The sequence below is a fragment of the Lepus europaeus genome, chromosome 12, assembly GCF_033115175.1.
Source record: "Lepus europaeus isolate LE1 chromosome 12, mLepTim1.pri, whole genome shotgun sequence".
Taxonomy (NCBI): Eukaryota; Metazoa; Chordata; class Mammalia; order Lagomorpha; family Leporidae; genus Lepus; species Lepus europaeus.
This window is the reverse complement of record NC_084838.1, coordinates 35,145,426-35,169,004: the sequence shown is the minus strand read 5'-3', so window position 1 is coordinate 35,169,004 and position 23,579 is coordinate 35,145,426. Positions and strand designations below refer to the sequence as shown.

The 23,579-nt window shown below is 56.6% G+C and overlaps 1 protein-coding gene and 1 pseudogene across 1 annotated transcript in view; one reads left to right on the top strand and one right to left on the bottom strand.

Moving 5' to 3' along the window:
• Nucleotides 1–18,624, bottom strand: part of ANKS6 (ankyrin repeat and sterile alpha motif domain containing 6) — a 53,550-nt gene extending 34,926 nt beyond the window's left edge. The window contains exons 1-4 of the mRNA XM_062207893.1: nt 18,263–18,624; nt 7,961–8,463; nt 2,666–2,710; nt 1,898–2,102 (exon numbers count right to left, since the gene is read on the bottom strand). Coding sequence (XP_062063877.1) covers nt 1,898–2,102; nt 2,666–2,710; nt 7,961–8,463; nt 18,263–18,624 — 1,115 coding nt within the window. The remainder of the gene's footprint in view (nt 1–1,897; nt 2,103–2,665; nt 2,711–7,960; nt 8,464–18,262) is intronic.
• On the top strand, nt 13,606–13,954 carry LOC133771845 (large ribosomal subunit protein eL43-like; annotated as a pseudogene).
• Nucleotides 18,625–23,579: the final 4,955 nt, after the last annotated feature.

The window sequence follows — 23,579 nt, the reverse complement described above, 5'->3', positions numbered from 1 at the left end:
CCATATGGGCGCTGGTTCAAGACCCGGCTGCTCCACTTTTTTTTTTTTTTTATTTGACAGGTAGCGTTATAGACAGTGAGAGAGAGAGAGACAGAGAGAAAGGTCTTCCTTCCGTTGGTTCACTCCCCAAATGGTCGCTACAGTCGGTGCTGCGCCTATCCGAAGCCAGAAGCCAGGAGCTTCCTCCTGGTCTCCCTTGTGGGTGCGGGGGCCCAAGGAATTGGGCCATCCTCCACTGCCCTCCTGGGCCACAGCAGAGAGCTGGACTGGAAGAGGAGCAACCAGGACCAGAACCCGGAGCCCATATGGGATGCTGGAGCCACAGGTGGAGGATTAACCAAGTGAGCCACGGCGCCAGCCCCCAGCTGCTCCACTTCTGATCCAGCTCTCTGCTGTAGCCTGGGAAAGCAATAGAAGATGGCCCAGGTCCTTGGACCCCTGCACCCACGTGGGAGACCTGGAGGAAGCTCCTAGCTCCTGGCTTGGGACTGACACAGCTCTGGCCATTGCGGGCAACTGGGGAGTGAACCAGTGGATGGAAGATCTCTCTCTCTCTCTCTCTCTCTCTCTCTCTGCCTCTCCTCTCTCTGTGTAACTCTGACTTTCAAATGGATAAATAAATCTTTAAAAATAAAAAGATTTCAATCAAAACCCAAGGATTCCTTCCACCAACAAAACAGACACCGAGGGCTCTGTCCCCAAGCCCCTGACCCCTGCGATATCAGGCAGAACCCATTATGGATGCCCTTCCTTCCACTCTTGGGAAGGGCCCCTCCACAGGATAGCCTGGACAGCCCAGCACATCAGTGTCCTTGAGACAGGAGACTGAGACTTTTCGAGTAACAAAAACAAATGGCTGGGGCTGGTGCCATGGTGTAGCGGGTAAAGCCGCCACCGGTGACACCAGCATCCCCCAGGGGCGCTGGTTCCTGTCCTGGCTGCTCTGCTTCCACACCAGCTCCTGCTAATGGCCTGGGAAAGCACACAAGATGGCCCAAGTGCCTGGGCCCCTGCACCCACGTGGGAGACCTGAATGAAGCTCCTGGCTTTGACCTAACTCATCTCTGGCTGTTGCAGCCATTTAGGGAGTGAACCAGTGGATGGGAATCTCTCTCCTTCTCTCTGTAACTCTGCCTTTCAGAGGGAGAAAGAGAGAGAGAGAAACTGCTTGCAGATGATGTGGGAAAGTGAATCGCTTCCTTGAAACTTACAAGGAAGGAGCCCCTAACTTGGAGTCAGACCCCTCCGCAGCTGCCAGATGCCCACCCCGAAGCAGCAGCCTCCGGGAAGGGGCACGCCTACCCGGTGGGAAGGCCAGCCAAGAAGGGGTTCCCAGCACCCAGAAAACACTGAAGCCTGGCCTAGAGGAGGGGCCAGGCAAACACGTGGTCTGTCCACGCTGTCCTGTGGAGGAGCCCCGACCGAGAGTCGGAGGAAGGACATCCACGCCAGGGCCTGTGTGCTGTCGCGGGGCCAGCGGCTTGTGGGGCCCGCAGTGTCTATTTCACTCACCACAGTCACAAGAAGCCACAGGAACAAGTGGCCAGCGCTTGTGTCATACTGGGAGGCCACAGTATCTCAAGGCACAGACTCTAGACAAACCAACCATGCAGGTCGTCTGTGACCACCCTACAGAAACCTGTCTGTCCACGTAAAATGTTCCTGAGGGTGGCTGCTGCTTCACGGTCCCTGGGGACACCCAGTGATGGGAAAACAGGAAACCGGGCCACAGAAGGGTGGGAACGCAGGACAGAACGAGCCATGCTGCTCTCGCACGTTTGCTTTGGGCCTCGATGTGTTCACAGTCCTGGAGCTTGCAGGCGGCATCTCAGGACTGGCCCCACTGCCGGCCAATCTGCTGCCGGGCCTGTGGCTGGGGGGCAGGACCGGCACTGACCCGTGGTAGGTGGCCTGCATGAGTGCCGTCCAGCCATGCACGCTGTCCTGCTTGTCGATGTCGGCGTGCCTCTCCACCAGCAGCTGCACCAGCGGCAGCTGCCCCGTGACGGCCGCCAGCATCAGGGGCGTCGCCCCGTCCCCGTTGACCAGGTTCACGTGGTTAGGGTCCTCGTCGGCAATCTCCTTGACCAGCTGGAAGTTTCCTGCAAGTGCAAGCAGGGGACACAGGCAGTTGGTTCCCAGAGGCCTGGCCTCTGCAGTGGGCTGCGGGGGTGGGGTGGAAATGGCCCCTGGCTGGAGGTGGGTGCTGACAGGCAGCAGCCGTCAGCACGTCGAGGGAGTGGGTGAAGGAGATGAACAGGGAAAGGCAGTGGGCACGCAGGAGGGGTCAGGTCTTGCTCAGGGTGAGCATCAGGAAAGGCTTTCTGGAGGCAGAGTCTACAGCAAGAGGAAATTATAGGCTAACCAGATCTTTGTCACAAAGAGACTGGAGTGGGTGGGGACCCGGAGAGGCGTGTCAGAGTAGGGGGAAGCCAGGGCGCAGACTTTGGCTGGAATGGGGGCAGGGGTCCGGGAGGGCAATCAGGTCTGGGTATAGCATTGTAATTAACACCAGCCTCTGGGATCTGAACTTCCCTGCGTGAAACAGCAAAATGCCTGTTTCTCTCCCAAATACTCCACGTGGCTGTGAAAGGGCCTACACGCGGGGGCTGGGAGGATGCGCCCTGCACTCTCCGGCAGCCAGAGGATTCTCTTGAGTGCTTACCCATTTTCAGTGCGTGGAAGATATCAGGTCGTGTTTTCTCCTCATCTGGGTAAACAGAGATTGTGAAAGTTAGCCGGGGGAAGGGTCAAGCAACACAGATGCTGCAGGGTGCACCGACACGGGCCAGCTAGCCGCAGGCCTTTGTGACAGTCCCAGGGAATCCCGAAAACCCTGGGGACAGAGCGTGGGAGGCCACGGGTGGGCAGCAGGTGGCCGGCCTGCTCCTGCACTCCTACAGCCGAGGCTTCAGGCGCCCCGGACTTCGGGCTGTCCTTTCCTAGAGATGCGACATCTGGTCTTGGAAAGGCCTGCATTCCTGCAGAAATTACGAGATCAGGATTCTTTTTTTCCTAAAAATTAAATGTGCAACCGTGGACGCTGCAGAGCTGAGCTCTGAGGAAGCCACCAGACACAGCCACCGAAAGAGCCTGTTAACCTGTACGTCCCTTCCCCAAAAAGTAGTGATGTGACTTAGGCCTCCTGCCCCAGACCCACAGACACAGCTGCGGACAACTGCCCACCTGACCTGTGAGGCTGGCGCGTGGGGGGTCCCACACCTACCCCACAGCTGAGCTGTGCACACCCGCCCACCCATGCCTTCCTCCGAGCGTGGGCCAGCAGGGACCCAGCTCCTGTCAAGCGGCACCTCCTGAGGGGCGGGATGAACGCAGGATTCCGTGAAGCCTTTACATACGCCCAGGCTGGCGCGCTGGCCCAGACCCGCTGTCTTGGGCAGCTGGGAAGAAGCCACAGCCTGGCCCAAGGAGCCCTGAGCCTGCAGTCAGCGTATCTGAATCGGAGCTGTCCCCTTGTCGCTAACATGGCGGTGACATCCTTTCTCCTGCTGACTGCAAGGGCCCGAGGGTAACAGGTGGGCGAATGCTTCCCAATGGGCAAGCCCTTTTCAAAGAGCAATGATGACCTTTGCCACTGACCAGCAACCACCCTGGCAAGGCTAATGCTTCCCTCCAGGCTCTTCATGAAAAGGCAGGCGTGGCCATGGAACCACATATCTAATTTTGCCTGGGCGATACCAGCAACAATGGGGCCGGCTATGGTGTGGCACATCAAGCCTTCACTTGGGACGCCAGATTACCTATTTAGAGCACTGTTTCAGAGTCCTGGTTGCTCCAGCTCCCTGCTAATGTGCGTGGGAAAGCAACAGAAGATGGCCCAAGGGGCTGGTGCTGTGGCATAGAGGATAAAGCCACCGCCCCCAGTGCTGGCATCACATACGGGTGCCAGTTTGAGTCCCAGCTGCTCCACTTCCGATCCAGCTCTCTGCTATGGCCTAGGAAAGCACTGGAAGATGGCCCAAGTCCTTGGGCCCCTGGACCCAAGTGGAAGACCCAGAAGAAGTTCCTGGCTCCTGGCTTCAGTTCAGCTCCAGCCATTGCAGCCATCTGAGGAGTGAACCAGCGGATGGAAGACTTCTCTTTCTGTCTCTGCCTCTCTGTAACTCTGCCTTTCAAATAAAATAAATATATCTTTAAGAAAAAAAAAGATGGTCCAAGTATTTCAACCCCTGCACCCACATGGGAGACCCACGTGGAGTTCCCAGCTCCTGGCTTCATTGTGGCTCTGCCCTGGCTGTTGTAGCCATTTAGGGAGTGAGATAGCAGATGGAAAATCATAGTATCACTTCCTTTCTCTCTGTCATGCTGTCTTTCAAATAATTTTTTGAAGATTTATTTATTTATTTGAAAGGCAGAGTGATAGAGAGACAGAGACCCAATTCTAGCAGGTCTCCCGCATGGGTGCAGGTGCCCTAAGCACTTGGGCCATCTTCCACTGCTTTCCCAGGTGCATACAGGGAGCTGGATGGGGAGTAGACCAGCCAGGACACAGAGCCTACAGGGGATGCTGGTGTAGTGGGCAGTGTCTCAGTCTGCTGCACCATGACACCGGCCCAAATAAATAGATCTTTTTTGATAATAGAAATACTACCGACAAATAATATCATGTCTTAAGTTTTTAAAAACACAGCACATTCCTTTAAGTACCTAAGAATCCAATTTGCTGTGGGCCAGGGCCCTCTCATACCAAGACCTTCTGACAGGAGACATGTTGGCTGCTAAGCAACCACTGGTACCAATCAATCACCAACGGCCCAGCCTGATCCCAGGAGCTGACCCTGGCCTTAAGTTTTTGTATCTATTTAGAGTAGCTCTAGGAACCAGCCCGATCCAAGAGAGGAAGAAACCTGCTCCAGCTTGCACACCACAGCCATGGTGACAGCCTTGAGGATCCCCTTTCCTGCTGCCCACACCAGGGAAAGACCAGATCCCCAAGGCTCCAGTGGAGGTGGATTTCCCCGCCCATCCTGGGAAGACCCAGGGGCTAGCCTTGGTACTGATTTAACAACCTTCATCCTTCTAGCCCTTGCCCATGGCCTACCTACATGGGGCTCCTCCCCTGAGAGCCCACAGGGCAGGTGCACTCCCTGCACTGCTCCAGAAATCATGCCTTCTCTGGGAGGCCGCCCAGCCACCCTCTGCCACTCAGAGCCTGCATCATTGGCCCTACCTACCCTGCCACACTTCACTCCTCTACTCCGCCCTCATTGGCTTTTCAGTCTTTTCTTTTTTTAATGAGAGAGAGGCAGAGAGGGAGAGGGAGAGGGAGAGGGAGAGGGAGAGGGAGAGGGAGAGGGAGAGGGAGAGGGAGAGGGAGAGGGAGAGGGAGAGGGAGAGGGAGAGGGAGAGGGAGAGGGAGAGGGAGAGGGAGAGGGAGAGGGAGAGGGAGAGGGAGAGGGAGAGGGAGAGGGAGAGGGAGAGGGAGAGGGAGAGGGAGAGGGAGAGGGAGAGGGAGAGGGAGAGGGAGAGGGAGAGGGAGAGGGAGAGGGAGAGGGGTCTTTCATCCACTAGTTCACTCCCCAATTGGACAAAACTGCTGCAGCTGAGCCGATCTGAAGCCAGGAGCTTCTTCCGGGCCTCCCACATGGGTGCAGGGGCCTAAGGACTTGGGCCATCTTCTGCTTTCCCAGGCCATAGCAGAGAGCTGGATCAGAAATGGAGCAGCCAGGTCTCAACCAGCGCCCATATGGGATGTTGGCACTTCAGGCGGTGGCTTTATCTGCTATGCCACAGTGCCGGCCCCTGCTTTTTAGTCTTTTAAAAATTATTATTTATTTGTTTGAGAGTGAGGGGAGAGAGAGCTCCAATCTGGGGGTTCATTCCCCAAATGCCTGCAACCAACAGGACTGGCCAGGGCCAAAGCTGGGAGCCAGAAATTCACTCAGAGTCTTCCACACAGATGGTAGGGGCTCAACAGCCCGAGCCGTCACCACCTGCCTCCCAGGGGGTGCATTTGCAGGTGGCTGGAATCGAGAGCGCAGCCGAGACTCAAACCCAGGCACTGTGAAGTGGGCCACAGGCATCCTAACCACTATGCCAAAAACCAACCCGTTTTCAGTTTTGAGCTCCTTGGCACTTGGCATCCACCACACTATTCATATTTCTCACTAGGTTTATTTCCTGCTCATTACCTGACTCCTCCTATAGAGGCCAAAGTCCTCAAGAGCAGGGACTGGGATCCCAGGTGCCTAGGAAGTTATCTGGTATCTGATACACAGTGGGCGGTCGGTAAACACTCACACAATAACTGAATCAACGTATGGTACAGGGTGGGCCTTTGACACAGCAATCAAGTGGCCACTTGGGACGCCTGCATCCCACACTGGAGAGTGTGGGTCAAGTCCCAGCTCCTCTGCTTCCAATCCAGCACGCCCTGGGAGGGAGCAAGTGGGAGCAAGTGCTTAGGTCCCTGCCATCCCTGTGGGAGACCTGGATTGAGTTTTGGGCTCCTTACTTCAGCCTGGCTCAGCACTGGCTATTACAGACAACTGGGGAGTGAACCACAGATGGAAGATCGATTTCACTCTCTCTCCTCCTTGCCTTTCAAATAAACAAATAAACACATTACAAGATTTTAAATGTATCTCAACTAACAGCTTCCCCTTAGTGGGTGCTGTGTGTGTGCTAAGCCTGCCGGCGTGCTGTGTTCCAAGCATGGGACGAGGGGTCCCGCGAGGCCTCCGCTCGCAGTGGGATGGGACCTCCGCCCGCTTCTCTCCTCGCTGGGGCTGTTTCCTCACCTGCACACTTCAGGCGGCTTCCCCCAAACTTAACCTCTTCCTTTCTGCCTCGGTATCTCTGTCACTCCGGGCTTTTCAAACAGGTCGCTTTCAGAGTTCTTGTCGGGCAGCGTATTTACAAGCAGTATTGCCAAACCTGCTGCGTCTTCTGTCTCAGGCTTTGACGGCACAAGCTTCCTGAGACTTTTGGGCCGTTTTAGCCCACTGGCCTGAGGTCCCTTCCTTTTTTCGTCTTGCAGCCCCAGATGCTTATACAACGCTGCCCACGGTCACGCCCAGGGTGGTCCCAGGGCTGCCGCTGAAGTCTGCCTCGTGACAGACACAGGCCACCAAGCTGTGTGTGGTCCTACTGCGCACAATGAACTAGAGACTGCTGCTGCCATTGTCTTAATTACTGATGTTATTCATGTGAAAGGCTCGAGCCAGCATCTGCTGGTTCGCTCCTCAGATGCTCCCACCGAACGTGGCTGGGTCAGGCTCTCAGTCCGGGTTGCCCACGTGGCTGGCAGGGACCCAAATACTGAGCCATCACTTGCTGCCTCCCTGGGTGCGCATTAGCGGGAAGCTGGAATTGGGAGCAGAACTGGGACCTGAACCCAGGCTTCTGACGCAGAAGGGTGTCCCGAGCAGAGCCTTAACCGTTTTGCCGAATGCCAGCAACCTGGACGAGGTCCTGAAGCACAATATGTTCCATGGCAGACCTGTTAAGGACGACTTAGACAACCCTCTTAAGTGGCACGAAAATGGCAAAAAGAAAAAATAAACACGACATACTAATTGTTTAAAACAAACTCAAAAGGGGGCTCATTTTTTCCTGATGTTGTGAATTAGCCTTTGGGGATGGAGAGCTGGCAAGTGAGGTTGGGTGCCATGCTCTAGAGCAGACACTGGCAAGTGATGCCCCATTGGCCACCTCTGCCCCACCTGAGCCCCAGCAATGAGAGCTTATGGGACCTGGCCACGCCTACTCATTTACATAACACACAAGGCTGATTTCACTCTAGCACAATCAGGCTCACATGGCCTGAGATACTTACTATCTGGCTTTTCAAAGGAAAGTTTACCAACCCCTGTTCTGGAAGTATCCCAGGACCACCTGCATCAGAACCGTCTGGCCAGAGAAGGGCCTAGCCATCACTCTGGAGGGTCTGCCAGGAACCGACAGGCAGTGCCATCTGATGGTAGAGGTACAGCCTGACCTGTTTTGGGTCTGACGGTGGTCAGCGGGTCCAGGTAGTCTGCGAGGTCCCTGTGCTTGTGGTCCAGTGCGACCTCGAAGGCAGTCTTCTCCAGGACACCGACGTGGTCGGGGTTGGCTCCCTTCTCCACCAGCTGCTGGGCCACGCCGAGCCTCCCGACCAGAGCCGCCAGCATGAGTGGGCTCCAGCCCACGGTCCGGGCCGCGTGGTTGGGGTCTGCGCCCCACTCCATCAGCAGGCGCACCACGGCCTCATGTCCGTGCTGGATGGCCGCCATCAGGGCCGTGATGTCCAGCAGCTCGTCCCTGCTGTCCCCCATCCCTGGCTGCTCGCCCGAGGGGTGGGGGCTGTCCACAAAGGCACCGGCTTCCAGGAGCAGCTTCACCACACCCAGATGGCCACCCCGGGAGGCCACAGTGAGCACGCTGGCCCCCAGCCGGTTCTGGGCGTTGACATCAGCACCGTGGTCCAAAAGGAGGTGAGCCACACTCACGTGCCCAAATCTGCTGGAAAGACAGAGAATGAGTGGTGCTAAACGTGGACCAGTGGCGAGCAAACAGCTATGCAGTCCTCACATCACTCATTATTAAAAGCCTAGTGGCTGCCTACAAAAAAGGCCTCACTCCAATGCCAGGCTCTGAGCCGACCCCACAGGTGCACTGCCACACGGCAAGCAATGGCCCTGCCTATGCTGGAGTCCTGCCTTGACCCTGAGAAAGGACTTGAGCTTTGTTGTGCCTTCATTTTCTGACCTGTAAAATGGAGACACAAAGCTGGCTGAGGGTTAAATGAGTTAACAATACTTTTATAAAATTGTTCTTAATTTGTTTGAGAGGCAGAGAGACAGAGAGCTCCACCTGCTGGTTCACTCCACAAATGCCCACGTTGGCCAGAAGGAGGTTAGACTAAAGCCAGGAGCCAGGGGGATACAATCCAGGCTTCCCACACGGGTGCCGGACCCCAGGCACTGGAGCCATCACCGCTGCCTGGCAGGGTCTGCATCAGCGGGGAGCTGAGTGAGGGCAGGGGGCAGCTTCAAGCGCAGGTATGCCGCTGTGGGGCACGGGCATCTGAATGGCTAGGCTGAACGGCCACTCCGAATGAGTCCATACACACAGGAAGCACCGTGTCCTGACAATTCTGCTACACAAGGTCACCCAGCTCGTAAGGGGTGCGGGGCATCGAGGTCTCGGAGCCCCACTATCCTTGCTCTTCTCCCCTATACCACGCTGCCTCCCACGTCTCAGTTCAGTTGATTCTGCTTTATATCTTGGAAATCTGTCTCTCTGCCTGGGCAGGGCCCCTGTCTGATTCATTTCTACCTTGGCCAGTACCAAACACACAACCTGATGCCAAAAGGTGTGGCACTGCTGTGGTCAGCAAGGATGGGCTCCAGCACCAAGTGCGGAGGCCCACTGCCCCCTGCTGGCAGGAATGTTCACAGGCGGCTGAGAACACGGGCCTGGCCAGACCTTGCTCAATGACTGGAAAAGGGAGGGCGCTGGGATCCTGGGGGCAGCAAGGCACCCACCAACTCCCCAGGGCCAGGGAGAATAGGGTCCTCTTCCTAGGAAAATCTCTTCCTTGTTGCAACAGACGAGGACAGAGAAGTTCTGCTCTGTGGTGTCTGGTGAGCTTGCAGGCACGCATGTCTAAGCTGCGAGTGACCCTGGACCCGAACTAACCAGGCAAGGGAAGAGGGCTGATGTGCCAGCCCTGAAGAGACCACATGGCAGCCCACGTGGCAACCTGTGCAGTGGCTTTTTGTGTGTCTTGTTCACCCCTCCTTTCCAGAAGCAGCTTTTATGCCTCATCTAAACCCAGGCTCCCCTCCCCTGGGGGAGGCAAGGCCAGGGCTGAACTTACAAATACCTCCTGGGACGTGAACCTTGACAGCACAGGGTCAGCCCGCAGAGCGCGAGCTGGGGAGGGACCAGAGCGGGAGCGAGGGGGCAGGTCAAACTGAAACACACTCACTTGCAGAAGGCTACAACCCCAGGGGTCCCCCTGCCTGCAGCCCCCAAAATGATACTCCCCAGGCCAAAATCTGATGCTGTTTTCCCAGGTTCCACTGCCGATGGGCCCTGCCCACGTGCCAACCTCACTTCCCTGGGACTCACACGCACCACGCCATCCCTGGTTCTGACCCCTCCCCCCAGACACCATCTACAGCACACAGCCTTCCTCTCCTTGGAGCACCTCCTGCAGCTTCGTGCTATGGCGCACCTGAGCCCTCCTTCTGGCACTGCCTCCCCGCAAACGCGGGCTTCCCCAGGGCGGGGCTGAGTCCCGCCTGCCCGCCCGAGTTTCCCAGCCCCTGCTCAGGTAGCCACGTGAGCAAAGGCAGGCAGCGGGGAGCGGAACTGCAGAACCGGTGTCTCCTGCGTGCAGCAGGTTTAAGAGATGACACTGCTTACCAAGCGGGAGGTGAGAGCTGGCCCAATCCTAGGAGCTGATTACAAGGTGCGGGCAGATTCTTACCTCATGTGATCTCTTTGTGTGTGTGTGTGTGTTTTGACAGGCAGAGTGGATAGTGAGAGAGAGAGAGACAGAAAGGTCTTCCTTTTTGCCGTTGGTTCACCCTCCAATGGTCGCTGCGGCCGGCGCATTGCGCTGATCTGAAGCCAGGAGCCAGGTGCTTCTCCTGGTCTCCCATGGGGTGCAGGGCCCAAGCACTTGGGCCATCCTCCACTGCACTCCTGGGCCACAGCAGAGAGCTGGCCTGGAAGAGGGGCAACCGGGATAGAATCCGGCGCCCCAACCGGGACCAGAACCTGGTGTGCCGGCGCGGCAAGGCGGAGGATTAGCCTGTTAAGCCACGGCGCCGGCCACCTCATGTGATCTCTTAATAAACAGACTCATTCCCTCCCATTTTACAGATGAGAATAATGACGATTGGCACGGCGGGCAAATCATCCGAAGTCTCTCAGTCTGGAAGGCAGAGACAAACCTGGACCGGGACCCCCGGCTCGGCAGCTCAGCTCTAGCGTGATACCCAGTTTTCACAGAGGAAGCAAAGGCTTCCTTAGAGCAGAAATGCTGAAATTTGGCATGTTTGCTGAACTCTCGGGTAGCCCAAGAGAGCATTCAATTAGGCTGAAAATTAAAAAAGGATTCAAGGAAAGCAGAGATAATTTTGTGGATGCTAGGCTTCTAATCGGTAATTACGGGAGATGGGGAGGCGAGGGGCTTTCTGAACAGGTGCTATGATTACGATTAATTTCGGCAATTAACACCTGTGTCTCGATAGTTGGCACACTCTCCTGCTACTCAAAGCCCCAGGCCGAGTCCAGCCTGCCACACTGCAGGTGGGGAATCAAGGGCCACGTGGGAAAGTCTCATTAGAGCCAAAGTAAACACCGGGCAACGTTGCCCCAGGCCAGAAACCGCCGGCAAGCTTCCGGCGTTGCTTGCGTGCTGCCAACACCAAGAAGGGAACTACCAGTTATTGGACTCACAGCTGGGAGCACAGGCCTGGAGCCAATCAATCACCTGTCCATGGGTGTCAATCAGACTCTCCTCTTATCAGCTGTGTGGCCTTAGGCACGTTACTTAACATCTCTGTGTGGGAATCCCTCCGGAGGATGACAATAGTACCCAGTCCTTAAGGTTTTGTGTGGACTGAATGAGCTGAGTCATTGTAACCACTCAGCACAGTGCTTGATCAAGGGCATCTATTATTCTAACAACAAGGGAAAAACCATGAACATAACCACTTCCAATGCTGAAATACCCACGAGAGACCTAAGTGCGGTCCAGGCACAGGGCTGCTGAGGGCCTGGCCTGTCTGGGTGGGGTGGGATGGGGTGGGGGAGGAGCTTTGGAGCATTGAGGGTGGGGGGTGGTAAACAGATGCTCACTTAGGCTGCCTGCGGGGGCTGCTGGGACCCACAGGGATCCAGGGAAGGCGAGCACAACCAGGCAAGGACCTGCCCTTCCAGAGCTGAGGGACACGGACACACATGGACATGGACACACACACACAGCCTTGCGGAAGTCACAACACACACACACACGTCACAACTCAACACACGCACACGCAAAAACACACACACAGGACAGCCTTGCAGCAGTCTCCCCTGCAGGGAGCCCAGGCACAACTCAACACAGGCAGACAGGAGGCCTGAGGGCAGGGAGTCCTAGGGACAACTGGACAGAAATCAACTCGAGAGGCCCCAGCCCCTGACCAGGCTCAGCTAAAGAGTGAGAGGGAACTGCAACCCTGCCGCAGGATTGTCATAGTGGACCCCGCTCTCACACTAACAAGTGAGAGCGTGCTGCCCACATGGCACCTGTCAGAGGAACCAGGAATAAAGGCCCAGGCCTCTCGGGTGGGAAGGGACAAGGTCAGGACACTGAGACCACCAATCCAGCCCTTCTGACAACACTAATTGTTACAGAGAAAGCGAAGTCCTCAGAAAACATTACGTTAGTTTGCGCTGACGGTCAGAGGTTAGGCTAATTCTGAGTCTCTCCCCCCATCAAGAAGAACAGAGACTGAGAAGCTAAAGCAAGAAATGACGCTGCCCACCCTGCAGACCTCGGTTAGCAGCACACACTGGAGAGCACGGGGCTTCCGTAAGCACTCCAGGAGGGCTCACCAGGGCCCCTGGGCTGGGGGGAGGACAGGGGCGAGGCACTCACCAGGAAGCCTCTTGTCATGCCAGCCCCAGCCCCAGGCTTCTGAATCCATCTCCAGAAACAGGGCCCAGGAACCTGCATTTGGAAAGCATCCGGGTGATGCCGGTGTGTGGCTGCGGGTACCACGGAGGAAGGCGACCAGGAATCACGTGGTGTGCTGGACGATAACACTAGGGCAACAGGGAGGGAGATCCCTGTAGGCTTCCCAGAAGAAGCTGAGCTGGAGGGCAAGGAGTGCTTCCAGGAGGGCACAAAGGGAGGAAGGGGCATCTCTGCATGGGTCAGGCTGGGGGCTCTGCAGCGGGACTCCCTGGTCTGCTCTGGCCAGTTGACAGAGAGAGAGAGAGAGAGAGAGAGAGAGAGAGAGAGAGAGAGAAATCTTCCATCCGCTGGTTCACTCCCCAAATGGCCACAACGGCCAGAGCTGGGTCAGTCTGAAGCCAGGAGCCAGGAGTTTCTTCCGATCTCCCACATTGAGTGCAGGGGCCAAAGCACTTGGGCCATCTTCCACTGCTTTCCCAGGCGCATTAGCAGGGAGTGAGACAGGAGGCGGAACAGCCAGGACTTGAACCAGTGCCATATGGGATGCCGGCACTGCAGGTGCTTCTATGCCACAGCACCAGCCCCTCATTGTTTGCTTTTTTAAAAAACGCAGAGGGGCGGGCCTTTGGCGCAGCGGTTGACATCTCATATGGGACACCCACAGTCCACAAAGGAGCTGCTGGGTTTTCCAGCTTCCTGCCAATGCACACCTTGTAGGGCACCAGGGACGGTTCAAGCAGTGGGGTCCCTGCCACCCACATGGAAGAGCGGGATTGAGCTCCTGGTTCCCAGATTTGCCCTGGCCCAGCCCCAGCTGTTGCAGAAAAAACAGAGATTGAACCAGTGGATGGGATCTTTTCTCTGTTGGTCTCTTTCTCTGCCTTTCAATAAATATAATTATTAATGAATTGATTGATTAAAAAATGGAGCGTTCTCTTGGTCCAGACCTATGTGGCAGCAACATGGCTAAAACCACCAAGAGGGTTGCAGTCATTGACAAATACGAGACCCGCTATGGTGTCTCCCTCTGGAAAACGGGGTGGGGAGGAGTGAAAGCAGCCAGCGCACCAAAGACACTTGTTCCTTCCGTGGCAAAACCGAGAGGAAGAGACCAGCTGTGGGGATCTGGCACCGTGGCTCCCGCGTGAAGACAGAGTCTGGTGGTGCCTGGGCCTACAACACCAATGCCACCATCACAGCCAAGTCCACCAGCTGAAGGAGTTCAAAGACCAACAGAGGCCCCGCCTATCTGAGCCATCACTGGCCTACAATAAAGCGGTCACTCTATGTCAAGGCAAAAACAGAGAATAACACAGAGTTGGCCTGCATGAAATCATCTTGGCCGGAGTTTGGAAGCCGGGAAGAAGGCTGAAGACAGGATGTGGGGGAGGGGGAGGGCAGAAGCACCTCCAATGCCACACTAGGGGCTCTGGCTAGAGCACCGCGGTGGGAGGGCAAGGCATTTTAGAAAGATCTGGAAGCCTGTCAAGGAAGGGTCAGAGAGGGCGCGCCTGGAGGGAGCGCTGTGGGAGGCATCGCAGGGGTCTGGCCTGGCCGAGGGGAGGGAGAGAAGGGTGTGGATTCAAGGGCCATCACAGACACGCTTGGGCAGTCAGGTGTTAGAGCCGAGGATCTACCGAGAGCTGTGAGAGCCACCAGGACAGGAAACTGCAGAACGGCAGCAGCCCACAAGGCCTGCTGGTCACCCCAACTGCTCCAGGTGAGAACTCAGGGGTCAAACAAGGCCCCCAGCATACCAGAAGGTGCATGGAACCTTGCACTCCATCAGGCATGCGAACGGCCAGCACCCACAGTGTAACTGCGCCGGGCTCCTGAAGTGTGTGTACAGACTGATGTAAATGCCCAAGGCTGGAGAGTGGGTACGCAAACCTCAGGATAGCCCCATGGATGGACCATCACACAGCAGCTGAAACACCAGGTATTTGGGAATAACGCAGAATAAAATTTGGCTAACAATACAAGTTAGATTAGAACGGAACATCTGCAACGCGTGGATGATGACTGGGTCACAGTGAGCAGATCAGCAAAGGGGAAACGAAGGCTGCGGAGAGAGCAGGTTCCTAGGAGCTGACGCAATGGCGGGAGCACGATGCAGAGGCAGAGAGATGTGACTCCTGCTGGCTTTGAAGGTGGAAGGGACGGTGAGTCAGGAAGGCTGGCAGCCTCCAGAAGCTGGAGAAGGCGAGGCGCTGGGTCCCCCTTACAGCCCTCTGCCACCTCATTCACCCAGTGAGACCCAGCATGTCCTCGACCTCTAGAACTCGAAGATATGACACTTGGGTTGTCTCCAAGACCAAGTTTGTGCTAAGTTGTGACAGCAGCTACAGGAAATGAATACTCCTGCAGGGACAGCACCGTGCACTATCCCTACCATCGACATCACCAAGGGCCAGTGTTCTTCTGTGCAATTTCCTGCCCATACCCTTGTCCACGCGTGAACTGACAGATGTATCAGGGTGGTCACCGCAGCATGAATGACAAGAGGCTGGAAACAACCAAAGGGCCATGCGCAGGGGCTGGTGAAGCTGTTGTCCAGTAAAACACCGTGAGCCTACTGGGAAATGACAGCAGCTTTTAGGTGCTGATAAGGACGCACTGCCAGAGCGCCCGGTGTGAGGCATGCAGGCACAGAGCCGTGGGAGGAGCCCGTGTAGCAAGGGGCACGGAGGGAAAACCAGCGATCTCTCTGGCCTGTGCTCAGTCCACCTAGGAGGCAGTGGCTCTCACCAGGGCACAGCGGGCAACGCCTGCACACATCTGTTTATCACCACTGAGTTGGGGGAGCACGCATTACTGGCATCTAAGGAGCCCCGAACCTCAACAGTACCAAGGTGGAGAAACCTTGGCATAAAGAAACTAAAAAGTTATGTAAGGAAGGGAGGGGCAGATGGAGTCTGACAGGACGGCAGGGTGTAGCGACCTCACTGTGGCCGATCTGTGTCCGTGTCTCTTTAAGAATTAAATGTGGCCGGCGCCATGGCTCAACAGGCTAATCCTCCACCTTGCGGCGCCGGCACACCAGGTTCTAGTCCCGGTTGGGGCGCTGGATTCTGTCCCGGTTGCCTCTCTTCCAGGCCAGCTCTCTGCTGTGGCCTGGGAGTGCAGTGGAGGATGGCCCAAGTGCTTGGGCCCTGCACCCGCATGGGAGACCAGGAGAAGCACCTGGCTCCTGGCTTCGGATCAGCGCGGTGCACTGGCCGCAGCGCGCCAGCCACGGCGGCCATTGGAGGGTGAACCAACGGCAAAGGAAGACCTTTCTCTCTGTCCACTCTGCCTGTCAAAAAAAAAAAATTAAATGTAAAATCCCCTAATGGTTTGAGAACATGGGTTTAACTGCAAGCCTTCTTTCTGAAAAGGACCGAATGCAGAACACCCTTTTCTACCAAGAGCAACGTGAACTCAGCCAAGAGGACCCTTGTCCTCCCCTCTGCACCCGAAGACCCCCAGCCTGTTCCTCCATGGCTCACTCTAACAGCAGGCGAGGCTGCTCCAGGCTCTCCCCCGCCCCAGGAAGCCTCTTCAGGCCCTGAGCGAGCTTGGTGGAAGGCACTGTCTGCGCTTTCTGTGTTTCCATGCCGCCCACCGCGCCACCACGGCAGCCCGCCGTGCTCTTGCCTTCCATAGAGCTGTCCTGGGCTACATCAGTGCTCGGCCGCGCCTGCCTCTCACAGCAACACCGCTCACCGCCCCGACTGCCACCCAAAATTCAAACGCCACTGCTGCTCTGGCTTGTGCCCTGGAGAAGCGGTGACAACAGGGAGGCTCTGGAGGGAGACATGGCTTCAAGTCCCACGCTTCAGCTGACGGCCATGCGGCCTTGGCCAAGCTACTTCTGTGCCTGTTTCCCTTTCTGTAAAATCACAGCAGCATTATTTTCTTATATTTTCTTACTATAACATGTAGGGAAAGTGATGATGGTTAAAAAAAAAAAAAAAACCACTGAGTGGGTTTTAAAAATTTTTTGCTCCCAAATCAACTCAATACTTTTAATTCTACTGTTCGACGAACTTTCTGGAGCACCCTCGCGTGTAAGGAAGCCAGACAAGACCAGACTGAGAAAATGGTGCACTAAACGAACAATTTTCCCTTGAGTGGCTGATGGGCACCGTCAGCTACCGTCAGCAGCTGTCATTCTTACATCACACATTCACCTGGGATAAGTCCCTGTAGCCCAAAGTCCCAGCTGTCATCAGTATGCTATGGACCTCCGGGATCCTCGGGCTCAGACTCCCCTCTCCAGCTCCCCACTGGGCAGCGCTTCTTGGGGTGTCCTCCACAAAGACCCCTACTGGACCAGTGCCTGAACGCCAGGCTGGTCCTTACACTGCCCCTCCTCCTGCTGCCACCAACCAGAAATCCTGAAGTCATCTGTGCTGTCCCCTCGCCCTCACCCCACCCCTTCCCCAGGAGCCAGTCAGCCATCAAGATCTATTCCCTGGGGCCGGGGTTGGTGCTCTGGCGCGCAGGATAATGCCCTGGCCTGAAGTGGTGGCATTCCATATGGGTGCCGGTTCGAGACCCGGCTGCTCCACTTTCAATCCAGCTCTCTGCTGTGGACTGGGAAAGCAGTAGAAGATGGCCCAAGTCCTTGGGCCCCTGCACCCACGTGGGAGACCCAGAAGAAGCTCCTGGCTCCTGGCTTCAGATCAGCACAGCTCCACCCATTGTGGCCATCTGGGGAATGAACCAGTGGATCCAAGACCTCTCTCTCTGTCTCTACTTCTCTCTGTAACTCCACCTTTCAAATAAATAAAATCAAAATATTTTTAAAGAAAAAATATCTACTTCCCGAGTAAATCTCAAACACCCCTCTGCTCACCTTCCACTGTCCCCATTCTGGTCCTGGCCACCATTGGCTTTCACCCAGCCCGCTGCAACTTGCTCCCAATCGGCCTTTCTGAACCCAGCCTACCCCTCCAACCCGTTCCCACACTGCAGGGAATGCCAGTCTCCTGTCACTCACTCTGCCTGGAGCCTTCTATGACTCTGAGAGGCCCCACTAGGTGGGCTTTCCTCCTGCCCCTGGCACCTGTCCCCTCATCTCCCTGATCTCCAGCCCCTTCTCAGCCGGCACTGTTCTAGCAACTGGACCAACCATCACCTGAAGTGGGCTCCAGCTCCCTGGCCCTTTCCCACCACCCCTCCGGTCCTGGTGAATTCTCCCCCATCCTCGGATCCAAGGCGATACATCATCTCTACCAGACACCTTCCCTCGCCTTCCCAAACCCGGTCAGCTGCCCTCCAAGCTAGCCCCGCCATCCCGGTCCTGCCCCACCGCGGGGACTCTGCCTGTATCTGGGCCCCGCAGCATCCCCAGCGCCACGCCAGGCGGGTTGGTGGGTCCTCAGGAAACCGCCTTGCACGAAAGGGTGGGATCGAGGCCTCCAGGGTCTACTGGCAGTCTCTGGGTTGTTTGGAAAGGCCGAAGTTTCCAAGACGCGATGTAAATTACACGCTCCCACTTCTTCTTGTGCCCAAAGTTTCCCATTCCAAACTCTTAACTAGTCCTTGACCCTTCGCCTCCCGGGGCGTCCGCCGGGCTGGGCGGCGGAGGGGGCGCCGCCTGAGCCCGCCACGCCCCGGCCCCCGGCCGCTCACCTGGCCGCCTGCATGAGCGCGCTCCAGCCGTAGTGGTTGCGGCTGTTGACCGAGGCGCCGCGGCGCAGCAGGAAGCGCACCAGCGGCTCGTGGCCCCCGGCCGCGGCGAACTGCAGCGCCGTGTTGCCCGCCTCGTCCGAGCAGTCCACGGGCACCGGCGCTCCGGCCGCCGCCGCCGCCGCCGCCGCCCCGGGCCCGGCCGCTTCTGCCCCCGCCGGCTCCGCGCCCGCCTCGGGCTCCGCGCCGCGCTCGGCCGGCTCCGCCGCCCCCGGCTCCAGCAGCCGCCGCGCCGTCTCCGTGTCGCCCTGATCACAGGCACGCAGCAGCAGCTGGAAGGCCGGGGGCAGCCCGCCCTCGCCCATCGCCGCCCGGGGCTCGCGGCGGCCGGCGAACGTCCACCCGGCCGGGCCGGGCCGCGCCGGCTCCGCCCCCGGATGCTGTGCGCCCGCGCCCCCTTCCGCCCGCCGGCGCCGCGCGCCCACTGTGTGCCGGGCGCCGCCGCGGTGGGGCCGCGCGCCCACTGTGTGCGGGGCGCCGCCGGGGTGGGGCTGCACCTCCACGGCCCGCGTGCGGGGCGGGAGGACGGCGGGTGCTGGGAGGCCCCGCCAGCGCCCGCCGCCCGGGCCTTCGGACCGCCGGCCCGCGGCCTCCTCCCGCCGCTCCGGAGACTTCCTGCCCGCGGCGGAGGTCGGAGCGGCTGCCCCAGCCTCTGGCCGTGCTGCGCGCCGGGGACCGCTGGACCCAGAGCCGAGCCCATCGCTCCTCCGCTGGGCTGGGTGCTCCGCGGCCCCGTTAAGCGACGCGTCCTCGGTAGCTGCTGAGTTAAGAACCGAATGGGACCACCGTGTTCCCGCACGATGTCCTGCCAGGCCCTGCTTCGGACCCGGTCGCTGAACTACAAATGCCTCAGGCGCTCTCTCCTATCACCCACCCACCAGCATCGGCACCAACGGCGGCGTTGATACCAAAGTACCCCGGCTGCATCCCAGACCCGTTGAGGCAGAAACTCCGGGTGTGGTTGAACAAAGCCATGCGGGTGATCTTAGTGCACCCAAATGTTGGAGACTTGGACTTTGGTTCTTGCAGCCGGCCCGTCAGCCACCCAGGAGAGTCTTGATGGTCACTTCCAATGCACAGAGGAGGCCACCAAGGCTTATTAAAGAGGTTGTGTCTTAGCAGTGCCGACGCAGGCGCCCTGCGGGGGAGCTGTGCCTGGCGCCCGAGTGTCTCTGTGCCTGTGGCATCCTGTCCCGTGCTCTCTCAGATCTCAGCCCGTGTTGGCTGAGTGCCCGTCAGGGGTCAGACCTAGGTGCTGGAGGGGCCGATGGGCACCAGGCAAAGTCCCTGAGGATACTCGCAGATACACACACAAGTAAGCAACAAATAGAGCTTCCCTCCAGGTAAGTGGGATAGAGGGTGGGCAGAGATGTCACTGAAAATGTGAGACAGGAGGGAGCTAAGAAAGTCAACGCTGCTGACCCCGGGGGAAGAGCAATCCAGTCCAGCTGGGGGAAGCGGACGGCTCAGACAAGAGCCACCCTGGCCACAGGTAGCTTACTCGGCCACCTCCCCACCACAGGAAGGCAAAAGGATTTATAATAAGGGGGTTCAACACATGACTACTAAATGACTAAGTCTGCTAAATGTAGACTTCCAAAGAATTCTAGTACAGAGCAACACGTGACGAGGGCATGAGAAAAGGATGAGGCGGGGGTTGGCAGACACGCACGCCATGGCCATGGGGATGCCCTTAGGGTCTGGGCTGGCAAGGAATGGTGCTCTCAGCTGGAGGGCAGACACAAGGACCGTCTTGAAGGTACAAAAGGCTCATAGTGGTTTTTTTTTTTTTTTTAAAGATTTTATTTATGTATTTGAGAGGTAGATTTACAGACAGTGAGAGGGAGAGACAGAGAAAGGTCTCCTGTCCGTTGGTTCACTCCCCAAATGGCCGCAATGACCAGAGCTGCGCCAATCCAAAGCCAGGAGCCAGATGCTTCCTCTGGGTTTCCCACGCGGGTGCAAGGGCCCAAGGAGTTGGGCCATCCTCTACTGCTTTCCCAGGCCAGCAGAGCGCTGGATTGGAAAAGGAGCAGCTGGGACTAGAACCGGCACCCATATGGGATGCCAGCACCACAGGCGGAGGATTAACCTGCGCCACGGCACCGGCCCCTCGTGGTGTTTTTTTAATGTGTGCATCTTCCATCTGCTGGTTCACACGGTTGCAATGGCTGGAAGTGAGCCAGGCAAAACCCAGGAGCCTAGAACTCTGGGTTCCCCCTGTGAGTGGCAGGGGCCCACACACTCGGGACATCTTCTCCTGCTTTCTCAGGTACCTTAGCAGAGAGCTGGATTGCAAATGGAGCCAACCAGAACTTGAACGGGTGCTCATATGGGGTACCGGCACACAGGGCCAGCCCCAGGGCTCAGATTGCAAAGGGCTTCGGTGCCAGGATGCAAACTGGATTTACTCTGTGAGCAATAGGGAGCAGCAGAACGTACTTGAGCTGGTGAGTTTCAACACTGGAGCGAATCCCTCGGGCCCGGTATCGGGTGGCGCATGTACTCTCACTGGCTTCCACACTTGGTCTCATTCACAAAAAGGATGACTTCCTTTTGAAGCCTAATTGAAGAGATTTGTTTCCTTGAAAATCCTCAGTAACATACTCTGTTTACTCAGGTGTCTTATGTTACTCATTTTTTCATTTTGAAAGTAACATAGGAGCAAAAAGTCAATTTCACTGGTACAGAAGGGCACAGGCAGAAGTAAAAGCCCCTTTCCCTCTTTCTCACTCCCACAGTCCTCCTCTCACAGGTAACTGGCATGCACACCTGTTTCATCTTTCCTGAAGTAGTTCAGGAAGCTCCAAGCACACACACACCTATAGGCATTCATTACCCTTCTTGGTTGCAAGCAGCGGAAATCCAGGCTCTGGATAATTGAAGGAGAAAGAGGACTTCACACAAGCTCCTCTCCCTGTTCGCAGCTCCCACGGGCAGGATTAGTGACCCCCATCACAGCTGGACCAGGCAGAATCTTCAAAGGCCCGTTTTAGTGTCCCTGGCTACACATTCGCAGCTGCGGTGGGAGTGTCTGAGTGTCTGATTGGCTCAGCCTGGGTCATGTGCTCTGCCTGGCAGAAAGGAAGGCTGCGAAAGTGAGTTTCTGGGTTTCTCCCATCTCTGGCGAGAGGTAGAGTCCGCCTTAGAAGGTGGAAGCCGGGCGGCAAAAAAGAATAACGAACGTCGCCCAACACTCAGTCCTGTGGGTCAGTGGCTGGTGCACATCCAGAGAGTTTTTGCAGCAGCAATGGGGAACAAGGCCCGTCCTGCTGAGATTGTCCCATGTCAGGGTGGCAGGATGTTGTCAGCCAACCTGAGCACTCTCCGCCACCACGTGAAGACAGCCTGCCTGAGAATGAAGCCCCCCCAAAAGAGAGCAGAGCCATGTGATGGGGAGAGATCAAATCAGATAGTGCCCACCTCCATTCTGTCCTGTAGGGAAAGAGCAGATGCTGTCGCTTGCAATCCAAGCCTGAGCAAATGCATAATCCATGCTTTTAATGAACAGGTTGGTGCCATGCGTGCTATTATGAATCTTGCTTTTCTTTTTTCCATCTAACAGATGTCTGGGGATGCAGATCTTGGGGTGGGGAACCTTTTTTTCTGCCAAGGGCTGTTTGGATATTTATGACATCATTTATGGGCCATACAAAATGATCAGCTTAAAAATTTGCTTGCTATAGACTTACTGAATTTCTTTCTTTTTTAAGATTTATTTATTTATTTGAAAGTCAGAGTTACACAGAGAGAGAGAGAGAGAGAGAGAGACAGGTCTTCCATCTGCTAGTTCACTCCCCAGTTGGCCACAATGGCCAGAGCTGCACCAATCTGAAACCAGGAACCTGGAGCTTTCTCTGGGGCTCCCACTTGGGTACAGGGGACCAAGGACTTGAGCCATCTTCTACTGCTTTCCCAGGCTATAGCAGAGAGCCGGATCAGAAGTGGAGCAGCTGGGACTTGAACCGGCGCCTATATGGGATACTGGCACTGCGGGCGGCGGTTTTACCTACTATGTCACAGCGCCAGCCCCAACTTACTGAATTTCAAGTCCCTCCTGCAGTTGCTTTGGCAGGGCTAGGCCACATGTTTTTGCAGGCCTCATGTGGCCCGTGGGCCAGACGTTCCCCACTCCTGGTGTGGATGGATCTGCTGTGTTTTTGCTTTTTGTTTTTATGAGATATGTTCACTTATTTGAAAGGCAAAGTGACAGGGACAGAGAGATCATCCATCTGCTGGTTCACTCCCCAAATGCCCACAGCAACCAGGATTAGGCCAGACTGAAGCCAGGAGCCCAGAACTCCATCCCATGTGGGTGGCAGTGACCTAAGCCCTTTGCCCATCACCTGCAGCCTCCAAGTGCGTTGGTTGGGAGTTGGAACTGAAGTGGAGGAGCTGGGACTTGAATCAGCTGCCATCTCAAGCTGCCACTTAATGACCTGGGCTACACCCCTGTTGTATCTGTTTTTATTGATTGTGCATAACACTGGGCATAGTTTATTAAATCATTTTTAAAGGATGCACAATGAGCTTGTTTCTATTTAATGCTGTTCTATAAAGTCCTGCATTGAACAGCACTGGTAGCAGTCAGCGTTCCAGCAGGTTACAGATGGCGCACTTGGCCGAAGTACTGAGGGACGTTCGCTGGAGGGCCATTGACAGAAGTGTGTTCAGGGTTTCCTGAGAGGCACCAGAGGTTGCCGGCTACGGTAAGGAGCAGTTCCTGCCCCACACGTAGTAAATCGGAATCTGCACTCAGCGCGACCCCTGGTGATCCATGCACACAGTGAAGTGTGAGAAATGTGGACGCAGCACATCTGCACGATGTCCCTTACACAAGTGTACCTCTTGTCTTGCGTGGGTACTCTGTTTCGGCGCCTTTTTTCATTAATCCCTGTGTTGGCTCACGTCCTCTGAGGGTCAGATGTCTGGCTGGTCCTTTCTCCAGGAGCAATGCCTGCAAAGCAGAAGAGGGAAGGTGGAGGGAGGGCGAGGGGGGCCTGCCCACTGTGACTCAGGCTGCCACCTGAGACAGGGGAGCGGGCAGCAAGGAGGCCTGAGTGGGAAGAGCTGTGGACAGCAGACCCTCTGGGGTCTAAGTTGCATGCTAAGGTGTCCTGTGTCAGGCGGAAGTGGCCGAGTTCAGGTTCTGGTTCTGGTTCTGGTTCTCCCACCATGCTTGACCACTAGCTGGGAGAAGCCAGAGGACACTGTAAGATCTCTCGAAGGGCAACCTGGGTAGTGCATGTCCGTTGCCGAC